Source organism: Lagopus muta, chromosome 6 (assembly GCF_023343835.1).
Source record: "Lagopus muta isolate bLagMut1 chromosome 6, bLagMut1 primary, whole genome shotgun sequence".
NCBI lineage: Eukaryota > Metazoa > Chordata > Aves > Galliformes > Phasianidae > Lagopus > Lagopus muta.
The window spans coordinates 52,926,895-52,949,093 of record NC_064438.1 but is presented as its reverse complement, the minus strand read 5'-3'; the positions used below and the strand labels follow the sequence as shown (position 1 = coordinate 52,949,093).

General features: G+C 42.4%; 2 protein-coding genes across 6 annotated transcripts in view; one reads left to right on the top strand and one right to left on the bottom strand.

Annotated features, from left to right (window-relative positions):
* WDR89 (WD repeat domain 89) overlaps positions 1–22,199 on the bottom strand; it is a 320,794-nt gene that overhangs the window by 215,117 nt on the left and 83,478 nt on the right. The window lies entirely within an intron of this gene.
* SYNE2 (spectrin repeat containing nuclear envelope protein 2) overlaps positions 1–22,199 on the top strand; it is a 172,108-nt gene that overhangs the window by 148,534 nt on the left and 1,375 nt on the right. For 3 of the 4 annotated variants that reach the window (XM_048948676.1, XM_048948675.1, XM_048948673.1), the window contains 16 exons: positions 5,210–5,372; positions 8,933–9,120; positions 9,262–9,412; positions 9,887–10,069; positions 11,437–11,574; positions 12,141–12,335; positions 13,169–13,451; positions 13,805–13,873; positions 14,672–14,808; positions 15,700–15,829; positions 16,950–17,161; positions 19,499–19,699; positions 20,061–20,189; positions 20,419–20,610; positions 21,263–21,352; positions 21,583–21,629. In XM_048948676.1, the coding sequence (XP_048804633.1) occupies positions 5,210–5,372; positions 8,933–9,120; positions 9,262–9,412; positions 9,887–10,069; positions 11,437–11,574; positions 12,141–12,335; positions 13,169–13,451; positions 13,805–13,873; positions 14,672–14,808; positions 15,700–15,829; positions 16,950–17,161; positions 19,499–19,699; positions 20,061–20,189; positions 20,419–20,610; positions 21,263–21,352; positions 21,583–21,629 (2,508 nt within the window). The remainder of the gene's footprint in view (positions 1–5,209; positions 5,373–8,932; positions 9,121–9,261; positions 9,413–9,886; positions 10,070–11,436; positions 11,575–12,140; positions 12,336–13,168; positions 13,452–13,804; positions 13,874–14,671; positions 14,809–15,699; positions 15,830–16,949; positions 17,162–19,498; positions 19,700–20,060; positions 20,190–20,418; positions 20,611–21,262; positions 21,353–21,582; positions 21,630–22,199) is intronic. The other variant, XM_048948674.1, reaches the window with a different exon arrangement.

The following is a 22,199-nucleotide window of genomic DNA, read 5'->3' as shown; positions in this document are numbered from 1 at the left end:
CACACAGGGCTTCCTGTCATGTTAGCAGCACTGCTGAAATGTCCTCACCCTGTACACAAAGACCTGAAATTCACCATTGGCATCACCACTCAGAATCGGGTCTTTTGTCCTTCACACGCCCTGCACCTCGCTGAACAAAGGTTCCGGGTCTCGTGCATCTCATTTACCGCAGTAAACAATCCTGGCAGCTGGCAGGGCCATGGCAGCCCCTCCGCTGTTAGAAATAAATGGAGGCGGTGTCTTTTTCTGCCTGGCTTGCATGACGTTTGTGTTGTAGAATGACGGCTTGGAATATACATCAGGATGTTTTTCATCTCATTAGACCCTAAATGCAAACGTTATTTGTTACCCTTTCAGCTCAGGGAAAGTGCCTTTCCCTGCTGCACTTTGACAGCTAATGGAACGCAGCTGGCAGGCATTTTGTCATCTTTTGTGTTGTGTGAACACACTTCACTCAACCTGGAAGTGCCTCATAGTGGTAGATAATTCCTGAGTAGTTACTACAAAATATTCTGCTGCTTTGTGGGGCTGTGCAGCAATTCAGTCCCAAACTGAAGAGTCCCTAATCCAGTTCTCCCGCAACCCAATGCTGGCAGCTTCACTGGGCTGTTAAGGGCCAAATCCAATATCGAGTCAGGTCAGTTAGTCCTTCTGCTCACTTTTGCAGCCAGCTTTTTGTTATAATCTCCTGCTTTTGTTCTTTTTCTGCCACCAGTATTTTGGTGGAAAGATGAAGACGAGTAGCAATGAGGCTTTGTTTGACTTATCCCATGCATCTAATGTGTTTTTCTAAGTACTTTTTTGAATCAGGATGCCTTTAGAGTTGAGCCCTTGGCAAAGAACGAGATATTTGAGTTGGGTTTTTTTTGTTGGTGGTGGTTGTCGTTGGTTTTTTGTTTGTTTGTTTGTTTTTTGAGATTGTGATATTATTCAGTATTATTTTACTTTGTTTCTGGGAGTATGCTGAAGTGGTGAAAGGTAGCAACTTAATTCCCGTTAGGAAGCAAACTGTGTATCGCCAGGCCTTCATCTGGGAAACAGTAAGTTTTTCCTGTTTGAATAACTTGAGAATTTATCCTTCAGCAGTTCCATTAACAGTAATGGTGGCATGCTTTAGGTGACAAGCAGGAGCACTTGAAGTTCCACTGTGTGTTGAGTGATTGTCACCTGGACAAGGGGGAGCTTTTGCCCCAGGTTTGGGGGCTGCACATCTCCCCCCCCCAGCGCCCAGGCCCATCTTTCTGCACCATTTGTTCTCTCTGGATGCATCTCAAGAGTCTGTGAGATTTCTTGCATGCAAATAGCAAGTAATTTACAGTGCAGATGAGTGTGATTGTTGCAAAGGTGTAGGGCTTTTATGGATCTAAGTAGGTATTTTTTATGCTCTTTTTTTGATCTCTAGCCAGGGAAATGGCAGTTCTCTGACTTCTGTGTAGGTTTGATGAGGATGCTCTGCTTTCTCATCATTTTACCTGTTGCTTTCAGTGTAGGGCCCTACCCTTTGCCTTGGGCTCAGTGTCTGTGGGTTGTAACAAGAACAGATTGGCCAACGTGAACATCTGGAGAGGACTGCCTTCCTGTTTACAAAATGCACTAATGTGAGCTTCTGTTAGGGTTTTTGTTCTCTTCTGGCTGCTTGGATGAAGTTTGAGATTGATGACTTAGGTCATTAATGGTGGTTCAATGACTGACAAATGCCATATTCTGCCCAGAATATGCAACAAATTAAATTAGATATTTACAGCAGTGCATCTGTGAAGGCAACTGCTAGAAAATAAATACAAGTTCATGCTACCACTCTCCTTGAAGCTGTTGTTTGTCTTATTTGTTGGATATGCAGTCAATCATCAAGGCATAAATGTTTAATTATAATTGAATATGCCTTACTTTAGCTTTGGACCACCTTGTCCATATCCACCTACCTGTTACCCAGTGTGCAGGTTAAATAAAGTAACCCATGGCTTATAACCTATGAATTTTTCTGTAATGCAACTTTAAGACAGAAAATAGGTGGATACAGATTGAGAATGGAGTAAAAGAAGCAGAGGAACAATACTGTGTCCTGAACTATGGACTCAGCACATAGGCAGTGGCATCAGATGATTCCAACACGTGCATCTCTTGCAAGACATTCTCAAAACAGAAAGCCTCTGTACAGGAGAGCAGCAGTTACCTTTGCAGAATGACAGTAGTTGTTGGTCAAAAGTCTTATAACAACCACATTTATGCCAGTGTACTGACATATTTAGAGTTCTCTGTTTTGAATGATGCTCTTTGCTTCATCTGCCATTTAGGGCAGCAGTTAAGCCTTGTTTCATTAGTCACGAAGTCCTGCAGAATTAGCAGTTGCAATTGTGCAGATGTTTGGCTTGAACTTTTTGCAGCTCTTCTGTTGGTTCCTTCTTTCTGTATTCAACACAGAGCCCATACTGTCCCATCTTTCCAGTAAGAAGGGCTGCCAGGTCAGTCACCTGCCTTTGGTGAGCCACAGGCCTGCTGAGTGTTATAATCAAGTGGATCAAGATTGGCTGGTGGGACAGGAGCAGGGAAGAGAGTGGAGGGAGAATTAGGTCTTCTTGGGCAATTTATTGCCAGCCTGTGACAGCACAAGAAAAAGCTGTATGGTTACTGGAGTGTGACATCTTCATTGAAAACCACTTAATGGGAGCAGGACCAGTAATGGGAAGATTTATGTAGCAGCTGTTTGGTTAGAAACCAGATGCCTTCTGCATAAAGGGCTGAACTTGAGAGCAGAATTCTGAAAAGAGCTTGTTAATGAAAGCAAGAGCTGCTGAATGCTTCTGTCACCCCCTGGCTTCTTCTGACAGCTGCAGCAGTGGAAAACACTGTTGGTTTACACCAACAAGCAGACTGCTTTGTGCTTTTCACCAGTATCAGTGGCTTTGCAGGTGAACCACGGACTTGGGCCAGATCCTTCAGGTTGGCTTACAGGGTTGAATCAACCAGACTAGACTAATTTTACGTTCTGGAGAGTGCACAATTGCTAAATACTGTCTCCAGGAGTCCTACTTGTAGGATTATTCTCTTCTTGGCCACATTGTAAAACTGCCTGAAAATTCTCCTGAAAATTCTGCCTGACCCTTTAGAAACAAGAGGTAGGGGAAACTGCTTCCTACGCTGATAGTCCCTATGAGACCCCAAATTTGCTTGCCTTACTTGATACCGTGGCAACACTCAGCAGAACTGAACAAATCCAGTACAATCATTCCCACATCTCCCTAAGTATTTAACCTTAAATCAAGTGTCCAGCTGACGTCTGTGTCCTGTTTGGTTGCCTTAAGATTGCTAATAAGATCAGTCGTTGCTCGCAGAGTGATATATTCATCGTGGATTAGCTATCCTGCATATCTCTTGTTGTATCATATGCTACAATGGGCAAGTGCAAAACCCACTCAATTTCAGGCAGTTTGGACTTCTCTAACACTGGCTAGAACAACTTGGCAGCCAGGCAGGACAGTGGGCAAGAAAACTCATTTTTTTCCTGCAAGGAGGGGCAGGTCCTTTGCATGAAGCCTGCAGCCGGGAACGCTGTGAAGGCACTTCTGCCTTCATGTAATCCATCCCTGCCTCTCACTAGGTGAGATTACTGTCTGTCTCCCTCCCAGCCCCATTCCTAGCTTTGCACAATGCTGCTGTGCAAACAAGTGAGTTAGGGTTCATCTTGGATGTCCCAGCTGCTTGTATTGTTTAGCTGGTGACAGTTCCCTGCTCCAACATTTGACAAGTAGGTCACAGTAGCTGATAAATGGGAAATGTTTTGACCTTTTCACACTTCGTACCAAACTTTTAGCACTGAACTTGATTTAGACTAGGCAGTCACTTAAAGCTTAATGCAGAAATTGGTGTTTTTAAAATCTCATATGAGGTCCAAAAATCCATCCCCAGGTGTAGGGTCAGAATGAGACAACAGAGGGATGAAAGAGGCCAGGAGGGATAGTGTAGGGAAATGATGCCAGCTGGTTGTGGGCTCTCTCTAGGGCAGGGGAGAAATCATTTCACCTGACTCCAGTTGGTGTTTATAGTACTGCATTATAAACCAGTGATGTTCATGGAGAGAAGTAAGTGCTTTTTGGTACAGTTCATCCTGTCTTATAATCTAGATGTTTAAAACAGGTCTGATTAAAATCAGGATGTAGAATTTATTATTTTTTCTTCTTAGATTAACTATCAAAATGTGGTTGGCAAGCTCTGATACCAAACTGAAGTCAGAAGAGAAGTATTTCATCCAGTATTGGGCTTTTTAGTAATTGTTATTGGGAATGGCAATAAATGAGAATTATAAGAAGACACGTGAGAGTGGTGAGGTGGTTTAGCAGATACTCCTCCAATACATGAAGATAAATATACAAAAATCTGTAACCGGGCTACTTGGGCAGTTTGAGAGGTTTGTAAAGGATTTTGACATGGGAATATTTTGTAAAGGCTGTAAAACGTTTGTCTGTGCTTTGAGAGCTGTGCTATGAACAGCTGTAAGAAAACTAACTGCTATATACAGTTTATTTGCTTGTGTGGTGTATGACTCTCCAACTGTTGGATATTTCCCTTTTTCAGTGTTTGTTGTTTTGTTTTTTTTTTTCATTTTCACCCACTAGGAGAGTCTGGCATCACTCCACACATTTCAGTTTGTTGCTTAGAAGAACTTTCAGCATAGCACTGTGAGGTCTGAAGCTGTTATAGCTCAGGCCTTCTCAGGAGTCAGCATTCGTTTACTCAGGATGTTGGACATTTGGTGTGGGCACAATTCTGTTTCCACTGGCAAGCAATACCTTGCTGGCAGTCCTTCTGCTTAGGGTAGGCCTGGTGGTTGATGAAGAAAGCCTTGAACATCATTCACAGCAGGTACATTGGGGCATAGATATCCATTTCAGTTTAACTGAGGCATCTTACAGTATAGACTAATGCCCAAGAATGAGCTGAAGACCTGAGCAACAGATGAGTGAGGCTACAAATTTGACACTTCTCGTTTAGCTTCAGTAAGTAATTCATACAAGACCTCCCTGCATTTGTAGAGCAGAGGCTTACTGAGCCAATTTAGGTAGCTTTTAACTAAAATATGGCTCTGGTTTAAGACAACAGGTTGGTGTGATAGTACATCCTTCTGAAAGCCGTGCCTGTTGTCACCTTCTGCTAACATAACTTCCACTGATCACAGATCTTTGTAACAAAATGTTCTTCCTGATTTGCTTAGGGTGAAGAAACTGAAGGAAACATTTGCTTTTATACAACTTTTGGACAAAAACATGAGTAACCTTCGCACCTGGTTGGCCCGGATTGAGTCAGAACTTTCTAAGCCTGTTGTTTATGACATCTGTGATGACCAAGAAATCCAGAAGAGACTGGCGGAACAGCAGGTGGGAAATAGGAGCAGCCAAAGCGAACGAGCTGAAAATTTGCTGACAATTGGTCCTAGTTTAAAATCACGTTTCTCTTTTCTTTAGCCAGGCCTTCTAACTTTCACTGCATGTTCCTGCCAAGATGCATTATGAGGATTTTTATTTGCTTGTTGTTATTTCAGTATTGTAAGTGTTGGTCTGCTCCCTCTTCTCCCCTCCATTGAAAAATACCCACAAAGTACAAGGAACAGCTTTTTCACATCAGAGTTTTTGCCCAGTTAAGTTCAACCTTATAAGGGCTGGACAAGGCGCTTTTTGTTTAAAACCATTCCCCTTTGTCCTGTTCCTATCGGACCATGTAAAAAGTTGTCCTCTCTCCTGATAATAAGCTCCTTTAAAGGAGTGAAAAGCCACAGTGAGATCTCCCCACAGCCTTCTCTTCACTGGGCTGAACAAGCCCAGCTCCCTCAGCCAGGAAGATAGATGACCTAGGCTCAGCATTGCAAAGCCTGAATCACAGAAGCAAGCTGGCTGTGACACATGTAAGTGCTGTGATATGAGATATTGCACTCTCTAGCTCTCTCCCCTTCCTTCCCTACTTGCAGACAGTATTGCCACAGGATACTGTGGGAAGGTGCATGAATCCTGCTGAGGCATAAGTATGAACCAGCCTAGCAGTACTGGCCATTGGTGTAGTGCATGTAGGCTTTTCTCCAAGACAGTGACTTATCAAGGAGCTTTTAAAGATCTGTGCTAGTTTTTAAGTGCTGAAGATGGCAAGGACTGGTTACAACTGAATGTGCAAGCTTTTCCAGCGAAAAGGAAGTTGGTTGAGATGTCCTGTAGTAAAACTTCTTTCTCTAGCAGCTGGGGAAGGAAAAAGAGCTTCTCCAAAGCACAGACTTGCTGGTAGAGCAGCATAAGCTGTGTCAACCTTTCCTCTGTGCTATAAGTCTGCCCAGGTTCTCAGTGCCTCCTTAGGAAGGCTGGGAATCACGTCTGTCTTCTGACTCTAACAGGAGTATTAGCCCTGAAACTGAAGATCAAGAATAAAGCTGTGAAACATGGAACTTTATGGCATCTGCCTTCTAAGAGTGTTCTTCCCATCCTTTCCAACTTCTGTCTCTCTGGCTGCTGCTTATTTTTCTAGTAAAAGATCCCTTACTGACCCAGACCTGAGGGCTGTGTGCTCTGCTGGCTGCTCTCAGTTGCCTCATGTCCCAGAGATCATGGGAAGGGCCTGTGCCTCTGTGACAGCAGTAGGGATGGCTCCCACCAATGCCAGCAGCTGGTCAAACACCAGAACCTTTGGTTCTGTGGTCTCATGGCTCCATCTGCACTGGGAATAGTATGTATAGTATTCTATATATATATATAGAATACTATATATATATAGTATTCCCCATCCAAACCTTTTGCATTTCTCAAAGGCTGTGATAAATTGCCATGCAGAGAAGAAAGATGGATGCATAGGAATTCTTTTCCAAACTAAAGCCATTGCGGCAAGAGCCATCATTTGCTGCTCAGAGCTATCTACTGCCTTATTGTTTGGTTTCTGTCAGTGCAGACCTGTGGGCACCTCCAGACTGCTCCTACTGTAAACTTTTAGCAGGTTGTGCATGAGAAGCTTGTGCTGACTAAAAAGACTGTAGGAAAAACATACTAGCAAAACCTTTATCTAAATGCAACAAGTAAAGAGATCCCTCCTGGTTTTGTCTGAAGGAATATTTCAGCAAGTGCAAAGTGTTGGTGAGAAATATGCCCTGCAGGCTTTGTTTGACATCCTCAGCTGGAAAAGCTTTACTTGTTCAGTCTTGACTAATGACATTTAATAGCATTGTGCATCCAGAAAGATGTTTTAGGGCGTGTTTGTTCAGAAAGATGAAGTTTGAAACATGAATAATACTCGTTTTTAGATTTCAAGTTGATTTCACCAGTGCAGAAGTCTAGCAGGATGTAGACTGCTTAAGCTGATGGAAAAGTACCTTTTTGGGCTCAAGATACGTTCTTGGCCTCATGGTTTGGTTGTGTTTGTCTCACCGTAATGCAGTCAGGTCATTTGGAATAACAGCTGTGAAAACAGCAAGGATTCTGCCTGGGGTTATTGCATATGAACCCAAGCATGAGCAAAAGTAATGAAACTGTCTCAGCACCATGTCGTAATGTAAGTAAGATGGTTTTGTAATCTGTGTTCCAGATTCTCATTTTTAGAAATATGGTTGTAAATCCAGAGTATTTTAACAGATACAGAAGAATCTCTCTTTGTAATAGCAGTGGGGTAGAGCTGCCTTGAGAAGTAGAAACTGTACTACAAGAACACTTCTGCCTTGTGCTCAGAGAACAGCTTTGAATCGTTAGTAAATTATCAAAATTGATGCAGGGTTTTCTTCTGGCAGTCTCTTTCTGTTTAAAGATTTTGGTATGTTATCACAAATCCCACAAGCCAAATTATTGCCATTTCTGGCTTAGCCCTTCTTTCAAGTACTCATATAACAGTGAAGTCTTCCACAAGGTGATACTCAGCTCCTTGTTAGTTTCAGGGAAGACCTTCCTTCAATTCTTCTTGTATCCCCTACAAGCAATGTCTGGGTGGGCTTTTTTGGTGTTGTGTTGATTTGATTTCAGTCAATAGCTAAACCAGGTCTGCTTCATCTGTTCTCTGCAATCAACCTTTTAACAAGAGTTCTTGCTGCTGTCAGAAAAATATTTGTTAGTGTTTGCTGTTGCTCTCTGTTCTATTTCGGTTAGAGGCTCCATTCACTTCTTCAGGAAAGCCAGGAATGGGTTGAAAAATTGAAAGAGAGTGGGCATTGTCATTTCAGTAATATTCACACTTGGTAATGTTGTGCAGAGTTACTTTTTCAAGATGAAATACTTTGGTAGGGCTTTCTTTTTGTGTTCTTCACTTACTTTGACTTTCTGAATAGTTGCGTGTACAGAAGGAGCCACCAGAATAGGATGGAGAAGTGAAAAGAAACATGTAGTGTAGGTAAGGCAAAGGGTCTTTGCCAGATCCTTTAAAATAATCTGTTGAAACAGGAGCTCTGGAAGGGCAAAAAAATGGAATCATAGAATCTGTGATAATAAGGGCAGTAAGAAAAGCAGTGTGACACTGGCTGCTCTTTTGCTGCGCTTCTGCAGTTTGTGATATCAGTCTGTGAACATGCAGTTACTGAAGTACAGGAAGTGTACAGTGAGTTCTCTATCAAGTCTCACACTGTGGTAAGCTGACAGGACATACTGTCATCTGGTGCAGTCAAAATTAATAAGTGTGCATTTACAGTGTGTGTAAGGTTTGGATTTTGAATGCATGTTAAAATTGTCCGTGCTGTTCATGAAAAGTCTATGCTTTCACTGAGAAATCCGTCTGGACAATTCCTTTTTTTCTATGGTAGGTCTGTCCTGATCTGTCTGTCTCCTATGCGGCCCATCCCGTAAGCCTTCGTGCTAAAGCCAAGTAACCTTTTACTGACATACAAACTGCTCTTTCCCCATCTTCTGCAGCATTTTGAAAACGGATCTCTGACATCTAGCCACATGTATTGCCTTCCACTAAAACCCTTCTTTTGTCGATGCAGGATCTGCAGCGGGACATAGAACAGCACACAGCTGGAGTGGAGTCTGTCTTTAATATTTGTGAAGTCCTGCTGCACGATTCTGATGCGTGTGCTAATGAGACAGAGTGCGACTCCATCCAGCAGACTAGCAGGAGCTTGGACAGACGGTGGAGAAACATTTGTGCCATGTCGATGGAGAGGCGAATGAAGTAAGTCTGTGCCCAACAGCTCCTAAAGCAGTTTGGGTCAGCATTCTGAAGAAATGCTTGTGCCACAAATTGAATTTTGAAAAGAAATAAAGAATGATAAGCTTGTGATAAAACTCTTCCGTTTTTGCTTCTCCCTGTCAGAATTGAAGAAACCTGGCGCCTATGGCAGAGGTTTTTGGATGACTATTCTCGCTTTGAAGATTGGCTAAAATCAGCTGAAAGGACAGCAGCTAGCCCCAACTCTTCAGAGGTTTTGTATACACATGCAAAAGAGGAGCTGAAGAAGTTTGAGGTGAATTTTTAACATGTTTGTATCTGGCTGGGCAGTCAGACTGCTGAATGCTTACTGCCTCTACAAAATGCTCAGATTGCTGAAAAATACGTTCTGTAATTTGAAGTTAACATACAGCAACCATACATTATATAGCAGTATTATGGCTACCACATATCTGGCTGGTCTGTTTGTCTCATTTATTTTTTTTATGGGGAGAATGTAAGACTCTGATCCAACACAATCCCCCTTACAAGTTAAAGATTTATTTTTATTTTTTATTGTTGTTTTTTCCTTCCTAATGAACTAAAGCTAAGCAGATGATTTTAAATATGGGTCCTTCTCTGGGCTTAATTTTGTAGTTGGAAAGACCGTTGTTTTTGTTGTTTTTTTCTTCTAAGGAGAGGAGGCATCTTCATCTCTCTCGATGGATAGTGTTATCCCAGTTCTTTCTCTTGTCAGCAAGGGGGCTGAGTTTCTCCATTTGCTCTGCAGGCATTCCAACGGCAAATCCATGAGCGGCTCACTCAGTTGGAGCTGATCAATAAGCAGTACAGGCGCCTTGCCCGTGAGAACCGCACTGACTCCGCCAGCAAGCTGAAGCAGATGGTACATGAAGGCAACCAGCGCTGGGACAACCTGCAGAAAAGAGTGGCTGCCATTCTGAGGAGGCTCAAGGTAAGTGAGTGGTGAGGTGAGGGAGTTAAGGAGCACTTTCAGTTTCCTGTAGGAGATGCAGAAGGGCAAAACACGTATTCAAGAGCAGCTGTGTTGTGTTGAGTTGTGTCTAGAGTTACCAGTGTGGGAGAGCACCTCTGGAAAGGTCACCAAGTACATGGTGCAAACGTGTCCTTGGCAGATGGGTTCTTGATAAGTGAAGAAGCGTAGGTGAGGAATTGGCCCAAATTTGGGAAAATGTGCTGTGGGCCTTAGCACTCCTATCATGCTCTCCTTTGAGTCATCTCTGTCGTGGCTAGATCCATTCATACACTTGCATCTTTCCAAAAATAAAAGGCAGAGAGACAGAAGGTCCCAGTATACAAACATTCTGGAGTTCACAATGCAGCTCTGCTTCCTTCCAAGTTATGATTCACCCAGTGGGCTTGAAGCATGGAGGTGTGGTGGAGGGGTATGTGCTGTCACTGCCTCATGTTATGCTCTCTGCTTAACGGAAGAATGTTGAAGTGTACGTGTGACTTTTAAACAAAAAAAACCGCCCTGTAGTTGAGGATGATTTTTCTGAAGTCAAGTTAAACTGATTTCTGGGCAGATTTTCCCTGATGTTCCCTCAGAAATCTTGTCACTGCCTGATTTTTAAATACAGCAACACTGCAAGCAATTGACAGGGATAGCTATTCATTCCCAATGGCCAATGGATGAGGCTGTGAGATATCTGGAGGGATTTGATCAGTGCAGTTAGGAGGTGTCATGTTTGGGAAGTTACATAATTCCCTTTCTGAGAAGAAAATCCACTGAGAACTGGGGCACTGCAAGCTGCAAGGCCGTAAGCAGCTTCCGTGGGAGATAGTGGCAGAGGGCTCCTCCTGCCTTCCATGGCTAGTGGTGCACGCACTGCATCTGCATCAACATCCACAATCTTGCCTCTCCATTGTTTTACTGATTTTTAATTACCATAGTTTTAATTACTTGAGTTTAATTAGAGATGAGAATGGCTTCCTTTGTCTAATTTTCCTCTAAATTTAGAACAAATGAAATGATTGACCCTTAGTCCAAATGACTTGCACTGTTGTGGGAGAAGGTATTTTTGTTACGCTACGTGGAAGCAAGAATTATTTTTATAAAAGCACCTTGCCCTGCTGAAGTTTTATTCCCTCTCCCATACAAACAGTGTGATGGCATACAACACTTCATGCCAGCATCACTACGGGAAGGGTATAGTTGGTATACATGACATACTGCCATTTTTGTCCTGAAGGCCATTAAGGTGAACAGCAGTAGTGAAAAAACTTGTTTCAGGGAGCTCCCGTGATGTTTTTTTTCAGTTAGTAAATTCTTGTAATGGTGGCTTCTTTCTTTCTGTTCAGCACTTCACCAATCGCAGAGATGAGTTTGAGGCAACGAGGGAAAACATCCTTGTTTGGCTCACAGAAATGGACCTCCAGCTGACAAATGTGGAGCACTTCTCAAAAAGTAACTTTGATGACAAAATGCGCCAGTTAAACGTACGTATCCTTAGAAAGCTGTTTAGTAGAACCAAGCTCATCTTATAGGGCTGCCCTCTCTTGACAGAATCATCTGTTTTTCTGGAGCTTCACAACAAGCAACAGGTTTTTGTAAGGCCTAAAATACACATTGGCTCTTTGATACCTTCTTATATGCTGTTTTTCCCCTTTTCTCCTACACTATTAATTGCGTTGGGATGCAGATTTGCAGTTTTGTAGGCTGTAAGCTTAACCAGACAAACTTCTCTACTACTGAGAAAAAGATTTTGTGTACCCAATGGAAAAATAAACTGATGATCTGAACTCTCACGTTGCAATCCCCTGCAGGCTCGGGACAGAGCAGTCATACTGATGTACACACGTGGAAAATGCCACTTCATTTGGAACTATAATCCTGCTAGTAAAATAAACCTCTGCACCTCTTCAGTTAAAAGATATTTGCCAAATGAAATTAGCCAGCAATGCCAATTGCTGCTTTTCCCTTTACTGTAGTAAGAAATGGACAAAGTTTAGGCTATGAAGGGAAGCTACGGATGCGATCTAATTGTTTTGTATGTTTCAAACAGGGTTTTCAGCAAGAAATAACACTGCACACCAATAAGATTGATCAGCTAATCGTTTTTGGGGAACAGTTAATTCAGAAGAGCGAGCCTTTGGATGCTATCCTGATCGAAGATGAATTGGAAGAACTTCACAGATACTGCCAGGAGGTGTTTGGGCGAGTTGCCCGCTTCCATCAAAGGCTGACTTCAAGACATCCTGTAAGAAGCAACAGTTGTTTTGATACTTTGGCAAGATTCTGGTGTTTGAAAGGCAGTGCTTAGTGCTTATCCCCAGCAGCTTGACCAAGCATACTGAGCTCACAGGAGCAGGAAATCCCTCAGCAGCTGTACCAAGTTTGCTAAATTTTTGCTGTCTCCTTACTTCCCTCCTGTTGGGTGTCCATATGCACAGAGTGGATGATGGCATGGAAGTAACTCACATAGTTAATATTGGCATAGCAATGATTTGAGAGCTTCAAAAGCTTTATCTTGTTTTTCATATCACTTTGTTTTCTTTAATTCCAATAACGTGCTTACAGTACCTCGTTATGGATTTGTTTGGGATGTCCATCAGTCCCCTTTCTTAGGGCAACTCTGAGCTGGGGGAGCAGCAGGCTCTTTACTTTCTGCTGGGAACTTTTAGTTGACACCTGGTTTGCTTTGGCTCAAAAAGAAAGAACATTTATTTGAAAGGCAAGTGGGATTGGTAACATGAACATCTAAGAGTAGCTTTTCACCTGTACCAGAGCATCGCTTCATTGCTGACCCATGCAAACTGTTTGGAACTGGAGACCCCTCTCTGCAAACTGGAGGGAGATGCTGTGGTAGCAGTTGAGTGTCTTGGAAGAGAAGTAGCTGCTGATGTAAGGATTGTTTTGGCAAAAGAGGAAGGGTGCAGAAATGATGCTTCTCTTTGGACATGTGTCTTGGGTTACTGCAAGTCACCACAAACTGTCCCCAGTGGTATTGTGTCACTGAGTTAGCAGTGCAGATCTTTGACAACTATTGCTTGTTAGTAATAGCTAATATACAACAATATTTTACCTTTTTAGGGATTAGATGATGAAAAAGAGACCTCTGAAAATGAAACGGATCCAGAAGACTCCAGGGAAATCCAGAATGATCCCTGGCATAAGAAGGCCATCAGTGAGGGGCCCTCTTCCCCACAGTCCCTTTGCCACCTTATGCCACCTACTCAAGGTCATGAAAGATCAGGCTGTGAGACTCCTGTCAGTGTTGACTCCATCCCACTTGAGTGGGATCACACAGGTGATGTGGGGGGCTCTTCGTCTCACGAGGATGAAGAAGAAGCGACGTACTACAGTGCTTTGTCAGGTGAGAACCTGTTGCTGCCTGCTTCTTTGGAGACAGTTGCAGGATGTCCCTGTGTGTGGGAAGGGAGGGGGATTGAGGTCTTGTTTCTACACTGTTGGTTGGTTTTCAGGTACTGTTAATAGATGTGAGCAGTCTCATCTCTTAAGTGTTTTCATGGAGGGAATCCTGCTGTCCAGCCCTAGTTTAATTGTAAGAAACAAGGTTTTAAGAACCCTTAGTTTTTAAAAATGTCTGATGGAAATAGTGCCGATAACTTTTTATTTTATTGCCTTTGTTGTCCCTTATTGTTTCAGTTGTTTTTCATAGCTGGAAAATACTGCATAGTGAGGAAAATGACATTATTCTTTTTTCAGATGTAGAAATCACTGAAAATCCTGAGGCATATCTTAAAATGACCACAAAAACTTTGAAAGCATCTTCTGGTAGGCACCTGCTAATGCATGTGTCTGAACATGGCGATCTCCCTGTGCTGCACGCTATATTCCTCAACCTCTCTCATACGTAATGTCTGACCTCCTGCCTTGTGTGGACACCATGCCTCATCCTGCCATGGTGTTCTTACGCTGCAGTATTCACATGTGCATTACAAAGCGGTCGAAAACATGCCATTTAGATTTTGCCAAGGTGGTTAACGTGCATTTCATTGTATCGATCCAAAGTCTTCTGGTACTTTCTTGGTGGTGTGCTCTGGGTAGTGTCACTTTTTTGGTTGTCTCCAATTTTAATTCTGTAATTACTGAGAGTAGTAGTTCCAATTCTGAAAGTATTTTTTTGCGTTTTGCATCGTGTGTGACAGAACCGTGCGTGTCCTGTCTGTTAGATGCAGAACAAGTGGTTAGGATTTATCTAGACTCATCTCTGCTGAAATGTGTTGCAGATATGTGCTAGTATCGTTAGGATGCAAGCTTTCCAAATCCGCAGTGCAGCCTTTTTCATTTTTGTGTATTTATTTATTTTGAACTCATCCCTGTATTCAAGCATTTTCCAGAAGAGAACAGAATGTCCCATAACTGCATGGCTGTCATCTCATTACCTTTGAAACACTGTTGATGTTTTGCAAATGTGCATGCTTTGCAAGGAAAGCTGCAAAACTGTCGTTTTTATGCCATAACGATGCCATTTTATTTAGAGCGCTTTCTAACTTAATACAAAGCAACGGTTTCCTAACGGAGGAGGGAATTTGCACTCATGGCATTTGGCCTTCATTTTATTTGTTTCAGGAAAGGCTGTTTCAGAAGCTCATCCCTGGCATTCTCCAGAGAGCCCTGTCTGCAGGAAACACCGATACAACCAGGCAGAGATTGTTGGTGATGTGCTGTCTGGTCCAGAGACGAGCACCCCCTATAAGCCAGGCTATGTGAGTTGGAGGTTCTTTGGGCACTGAACCTATGCTATGTGTAGCTCCATCTTCTTCCCTTCTCCAGCATCAGGGAAAAGATTAGTTGGTGGCAGGGATGTTTGCTGTATGGAAACAGACATTCTTTCTGGTGACTCAGGGAACCGTTGAGGGTCTCCATCTATGCACTCACTAGAGAAGTTTCTCCAAAGCAATTCAGAACAATGTGTTAGGATCCTGATCAGAATCAATCAGTCAAAAAAATCATAAAACCATGACAGAGGACCATCCTCTGGTCATAGTATAACTCTGGGAGAGCTTACCTTCCCAAAGAGGGTGTGTGAACATCTTCCCTTGGTGTTTAATTAAAATATCTCCCTTAAAATATCTCCCTTTACTAAGCAGACTAATTTGGAGAGTCCTTTTCTAGCTTGCAACCCACTATCTAATCTGCTTCAGGGCAATAAAAAAAAAAATGACTCAGTGGGATTAGCAGTGAGGGAAGGCCTTGTTGTCTGCTGGTGGCTGGTTTCCAGATGGGGCTTCACCAGCAGCTCCCAGGCTCAGTGGATCTGGATCAACTGTCAGCCCTCTTTCATACACAAGGTGGTTCTGCTACATGGCTGCTTTTGTCACCATTAATGGTGTTACATATTACTGAGAACTGGAATCTAACAAGGAGCATCAGCAGATGTAAGCTGCCTGGTACATGTAGGGCCACTTGCATGTCCACTCTTGTAATAGTGTCAACATGGTGTTTGTTTCCCAAGAAACATAGAGAGCCAGCCCAAGAAACAGAAGCCCAGTGCTAAATCTGACTCGTGAGAGCTCAGCAGCAATCCAAACACAAATGAAGCTTGACTTTGATGACTTGTTAACACCCTGGGCTCACCCATCAAAATGTCATTCCAGGTGAAGCAGCTCAGCTCTGCAAGCAGCAGCAGTGTCAACAAGGAGAACAGCACATCTACTAACATGAGTGATGAGGAACCCCAGGATGACCAAGAGCTTGTGACTATGGCAGCTGCAGAGAATCAGTCAGGTACAGAGCATTCAGGCAGTGTGTTGTAGTTTTTGCCCTGAGGCTCTTGGGGATACAAAGCAGAATTGGGCCAAAGGCAGCACATTTGCCTTGGGAGTAAAATACAATTAAATTGCTCTAGTCCAAATGAATGCATTTTGCTAAGAATCATTGGGCTGCGTTTTCACTTCATATTTCCAGCCTGAGTTTTCTGTTCAAAGCTTTTACATTTTCTGCCAGAATTGAGATTTTTCTTACTCGTGTCTCTTGACTGGTTGGAGTGAAGTGAAAGAATTTCACTTTTGTGTGGATACTGAGTACCTCAGAGACTTTTATTCAGATTTCAGAAGAAGTCTGTTTCTTTGTCTAAAACAAGGTTGCCAGACTTCATTCTCTTAGCTATTGGAAGTCTGTACAGCAAGACACTACAGCTCCCATACACAGAAATGTTTTGTCAAAGTTGGGAATGTACTTTGTTCACTGTATTCGCTGCGGTCCTTAATTCAAAATAGGCCAACAAGATGGTTCTCTTGACCTTTCTGGACCCTGTTCCTGGTTTCAGGTTCTTGAGACTGTAATAAGATCATGTCTGTACTGCAATTGTAAAAGCAAGTTAAGGGCAAAAAGAAGAATGCAGCTATATGCTGCAGCTTGCTGAACTTACACTTCTGATATCAGAAATGGACCGCGTTCCATAGGTGGGGTGAATAGGAGACCCTCTGACAAAGGCTCGCAGAAGCAGTGCTAGTGACTGCACAAGTGCTGTCTGCATCTCCTTTAGCCATGAACTGGTGAAACATAAACCCAAGTCCAAACTGCTGCATCATACTTTGTCCCATTGTCATATCTATCAGATTACAACGGGCTTCACTGAATTCCATCTTCTTGTACTCGTCCTAAGCTTCCAGCTGAATCAAAACAGTCCTGAAGTAATGTGATAACAATTCTATGGCATTACTATGGGTAACTTGCCTGGTAGCATGCAAAGTTACACTGTTTTATCTCAAGAAATAAAAAATGAAGTAGTAAATGGCAGCACTTATTTGGCCCTACGTAGATTGGAGAGTAATTTGTCTTTGAAAACCCTTGCATCTGTTTTATGGAATGTTCATGTAAGCGTTTGTTGTTCTGTCACTTGTAGGCATTATTGATAGGTGGGAGCTCATCCAAGCTCAAGACCTCAGAAATAAACTTAGGATAAAGCAGCACTTGCAGCAATGGCAGCAGGTGAACTCTGATCTCAGCGATGTCTCTGCTTGGCTTGATAAAACTGAGGAGGAGCTGGAAGAACTGCAAAAAGCAAAACCTCCAACTAGCATGCAGGCGATGGAACAAAGGGTGAAGAAATTGAAAGTAAGTTATGGCACGCTGAGAAGTGGGATTTTGAAATGCTGATGCACTTTATTGTTACCTCTTGTGCTCCTAGGGTATGTTAGCAGCACCAATAGCTGTGTGTATATGGCACAGAGGAGCTAAGCTGTGTTGGCTAGGACTGATGAGGCTACTTAAGCAAGGTGCCGCCTTCATCTGTAGAGATTTGCAGGCAGGCAGGCTTAAAAAAAAAGCTTCTCCTTTTCTGTTTTCTTACCAAGACAATTTATTCTCTCTGAACAAGAACATTCAACCCCAAACATCTCTCTTTAGGCCTTTTCCTGTTAGAAAAAAAATACAGAGAAAGCCTAAAAACTGAAGGTTTAGACTCTCCAGCTGGCAAGCGTCTGGCCCTGTCCTGCGGTGGTTGGGTATTCTGAAGTGTGGTACTGGCACAGTTCTCTGTTCTGTGCCTGTCCCCTCTGTGCAAACCAGAAAGGGATTATAAATTAATTAAATTTAAAAAAAAAATCAGCCAAGAGTTTGTAGCCGGTAGCCATAGCTCATGTTTCGGTCTTGTTTTGTTTCTTTGTAGCTCCAACAGACTGTGCAAGATCTGCCCTAGAGCTCTCTTTTTTAGCAGCATGGTATTTGCAGAAAATCTTAGCTCTTAAATAGCATTTTTGCCTTAGCAAGAATCGGGTTGAAAGATACAAAATTTCAAAATGTGTGGTTGTATTTTTCAGTCAGCAAATGTAGATTTCTCATTTGAATAGTATGTATTAGTTAAAACCAAGAAACAAGGTAAGCTCATTAGTCAGTCTCTGCTAATTTTTAGCTGAGTAATTAATAGAACAGTTAAAGACACATTACTGTGAATGTTTGTCAACCTCTGAAGTCTTGTTGTGTTGCCTGCTGTGACTCTCAGCTTCCATAAATTAAGTAGGACTAAATAAGGTCTGCAGGTTGAACTGGCAGGGTGCATTTGAGTGTGAGGCTCAGCAGACTTAGGTAACAAAATGCCTCAGGTTGAGCCCTGCTTCTCTGTGCCAGCCTGGCTCAGGCACCAAGTGCAAGGGAAGGTTTAAGTGATGCCTTGCTTGTGGCAGCAGGTGCCTCTCATCAGGCTGGAGTTGGGTGCACAGTTTAAGTTCTGCTTTTCTCCTGTGCATTTGCTGAAGAGGAGTCCAGATGGTTGTAAATCCCCTTCGTAGACAGCTTGGGTCTCTCTTGAGTCCCTAGAAGAGCCAGCATGCATAGGTATAAGACTGTGAAGTTTATGAGGTATCAGGACATCCCAGTTGCCCTGGATAAGGATAAAACCAGTCTGACTGCTTACTGGTATTTAGATTTCTCTGTGGGACCATTTGCATTGTCTGATATCAAAACGTTGCTGCTTGGAGGGATACAGGATTCTTCTTTGGGCAAAATGTGGCTGACAGTGGTTTTCAACAACTGGGCTACAGATCTTGAGAATATATAGATTGCTTTTCTGACTGGTCTTTGTAACAGATTCTCAGTCAGAGCTGTGTTGAGTGCAGAACTCATCCTGCAGCTCTTACTTTTATACTGCAAGAGCCCACAACTTCAAAAAGACTGATTGCCCTTGAGGCACACTGTAAACTTTTTGAGGAACCAAGACATTGTTTGTCACTCTTAAAGAAAAAAAAAAAGTGAAATCTACATTAACATTATGTGGAATTTGCCAAGTCGTGGTTGTATCAAACATCTGCCTTTATTTCCCCCTACAATTTTAAGGGAGAGGAAGAAGTCAGGTAGGGTGGCCATTCAGCAAGACCTTGACAAGTCAGAAAGGGGCTGACTAGAGAAACTAGACTCTGACTAGAGAAAAGAGAGAACTCTTCACAACAGAGATGTACTGATGTAGGACCAGGGACCCACATTCAAATTCTCCATCCTGTGAGATACTCGGAATTGGAGTGGATGAGGCCCTGAGCAGCACGCTCTGAGATTGATGTTGCCCTACTGTCCTTTTCAGCATTATTTTAAGGATTCTGAGGGTAGCTAAACCTCTGTAAATCAAAAGAAATATCACACGATGACCTATGAGAATATTTGTACAAATGTCAACAAGAGACAGAAATGCTAAGCACTGAGGAAGGAAGGGCAGAAGGGGATTAGGACATAATGCTTGTGACTGATGGAACAGGCCCAAACACCTTTGTTTTCTTTGAAGTGAAGAAAATAAAAAAGAGCACCTACTTTGAATCTGGTACCGTTTCAGACACTGTTAAGGAACATGTTAAACAGCTTTCCCCAATACCTGTCTCTCTTTTTTTCTGGTGAGGCTATGTTATGGCAAATAACAAACAAGTTTTCCATTGTTCTTAGAAGCTCCTAATCCTCTTTTCCTACCAGGACACACTGAAAGCGTTTGATAACTACAAGGCAGTGGTGCTTTCAATTAACCTGAGCAGCAAACAGTTCCAGAAAGCGGATAGCACAGAGTTCAAAGAGCTTCAGAACAGGCTTCGGAAGGTGAACTTGCGTTGGGAGAAAGCCACTCACTCATTGGACAACTGGAGGAAAGGTTTACGGCAAGCCCTGCTGCACTGCCAGGTGCATACAACATACAGCTTATGTGGGGAAGTCTTCTGGAGGATGTTACTGTGGGATAGATATGGGGAGAGAACACAGGGACAAACTTCTATGTGTTTGCAGAATGGCTGCTCACAGTGGAACACCTATTTCTTTCCATGATAAACTTGACTTGGTTGGGTTTGAAGGGTTTCGCAAAAATATCTTTGAACTGGAAAATACTTTCCTTACCCTATGAATGTACTCATTTAACTAAAGCCTCCTTGATTATTAATTACTTGTCAGCTCTTTCTCATCTGGGCTGGGTCTCCTGTTTTGAAAATGCTGCAAAAATATATTTTTTTTCTCTTCTTTCTTCTTCTTTTCTCACTTCTTCCTCTAGGACTTCCATGATCAGAGCCAAAAACTAATCCTGTGGTTAGCAAGTGCCGAAGGCCGAAGGAATGAGGCACAAATCACAGATCCAAATGCTGACCCGCATACAGTACTGGAAAGCCAGAAAGAGTTATTGGTAAGTAGAGACTATAGCACTTCTTCCAGTGAGTCAGTAGCACTCACCACAAAAGGAGTAGCATTATGCTCATTTCATAAGCAGCTGTAACAGCAGTTCCTGTGTACTGCGCTTGGACAGGCAGGTTGAGTTGTTCTTCAAAGCTTCCTAAAGCTCATCCGCTTATGGGAGCATCCATCAAGATGAAAGTAACAGCTTGTTGCACTGTTTTTTGTTTGTTTCTTCTAAGCAACTGGAGAAAGAGCTGCTGGAACAGCAGCTTAAAGTAAACTGTCTGCAAGAACTCTCTGCTTACCTGCTGCTTAAATCTGATGGCGAAGATTACATTGAAGCTGATGAGAAGGTCCATGTGATTGGAAAGAAACTGAAACAGCTTCTTGAGCAAGTTTCACATGACTTGAAATCAGTACAAGGATGTCTGGTGAGTCAGTTTAAATACTTGTTCAGCAGTCTTTTTTATTTATGAATGATAACGTTCGTTTCAATTCAGTTTTTTATAAATACTTTTCAGTAATTCTACCTTCAGAAGCTAAGAGCAGTCTTGATGTAAGTAAAAATTTTAGCACAAGACTAGTTGGTTATTGAAATAGATGGCCCTGTGAGGTTGTGCAGTTTCTATCCCTGATGGGTTTCAAAGCAAACAGGAGAAAGCCTTTAATAACCCAGCCTGACCTCATGGCTGACCCTGCTCTGAACAAGAGATTCAACTAGATAAACTTCCTGAGGTCCCTTCTAACCTAATTTATCCTGAGCTTCACCAAGTATCAGACTAGGAGTGTGTAATGAACTCACAGAAGTTAGTACTCAGCAGAAATATGCTGCTTATCAGTGAGAACTATCAGATAGAGAAGTTTTCAAGTTAATACCTGCATGTGTTTGTTCCTTAGCAGTGCTTTCTGGTTGAGCATAGCAGGTAACATTTTGTTATGCTAGAGAACCAGAGCATCTCTTTACTGCTGGTTGTGCTAAAGAAGCTGCACAACTGTAGAGAAACAATGGAAGATGATTCTGAACTTCCTCTGTTTTGAATTTTGATGATGCATTTTAAAGAGGGCCATGTGGTTACCTTTTAGGATAGCAGAGTATTCCTGCCAGTTCCAGATGACTTGGACTCCGAAGTCTATCATCCAGTTGCAGTGAAATCCAGCCCTCCTGTGAAGAAGGCTAGTATTTTTTTATGTATTTGTTTATTTAAAATACTTCACTGTCAGCATATGTGTGTGTGTGATTAGCTTGAAGGTTCCTCAGATGAAGCCATTTTACCTTTTAGAAGTGTATACCTTATCACAGAACTTACAGCAGGACAGAAAGCCTACAACTGCCTTCTTTTAAGAAAGAAATTCCTTGCTATAGTTTATGAATTCTGGTTAATAGATACTACTTCTCTCAACAGATCACAATAAGGAGAACTTCAGATGGCAGAAAAAACAGCAACACAAGGTATGAATTTGTATTAACCCGAGTGGTAAGGCAGCTGTTCCTCTTAAGTAAGCTAACACAGAAGAAGATGGAGCTTCTCAGCTTCTGCACTGCTGTGCAATCTGAGCCTGTCTTCCCTCTTGAGAAGATCTTTTTAAGCCAAATGGGGGAATATTTGCTTTTTAAGTAAGTCACCAACAACCTTGTACAAAGCAACTTGCACCTTAGAGGCATTTAGTGAAAACAGACCATGAAGGAAGAAATATCACCTCCATTGTGGTAGGGTCTGTTAAAAAAGATTGATTGTGGTGACACAGGCAAAATAGAGTCTTCTCAGGCTGGAGCAGTGACTTTCCATGGTCCATTTCCAAGTACTTGGAGTGGCTTGTTTGACTGCAGGGAAAACATGCATTTGCAACCCAAAAAATACATTTAAAACCCACTGATCTGAGCTATTTAAAATAAACATTTCTTTTCCAGAAGTATAAAAAAGAAATATAAGGCTAATCTAGTGGCTGGCTTCCTCCAGAGCAGTCTTGCATGCTTTGAAGTTACACTTAAAGCATTCTTGTGCAGCGCAGCCCTGTACCC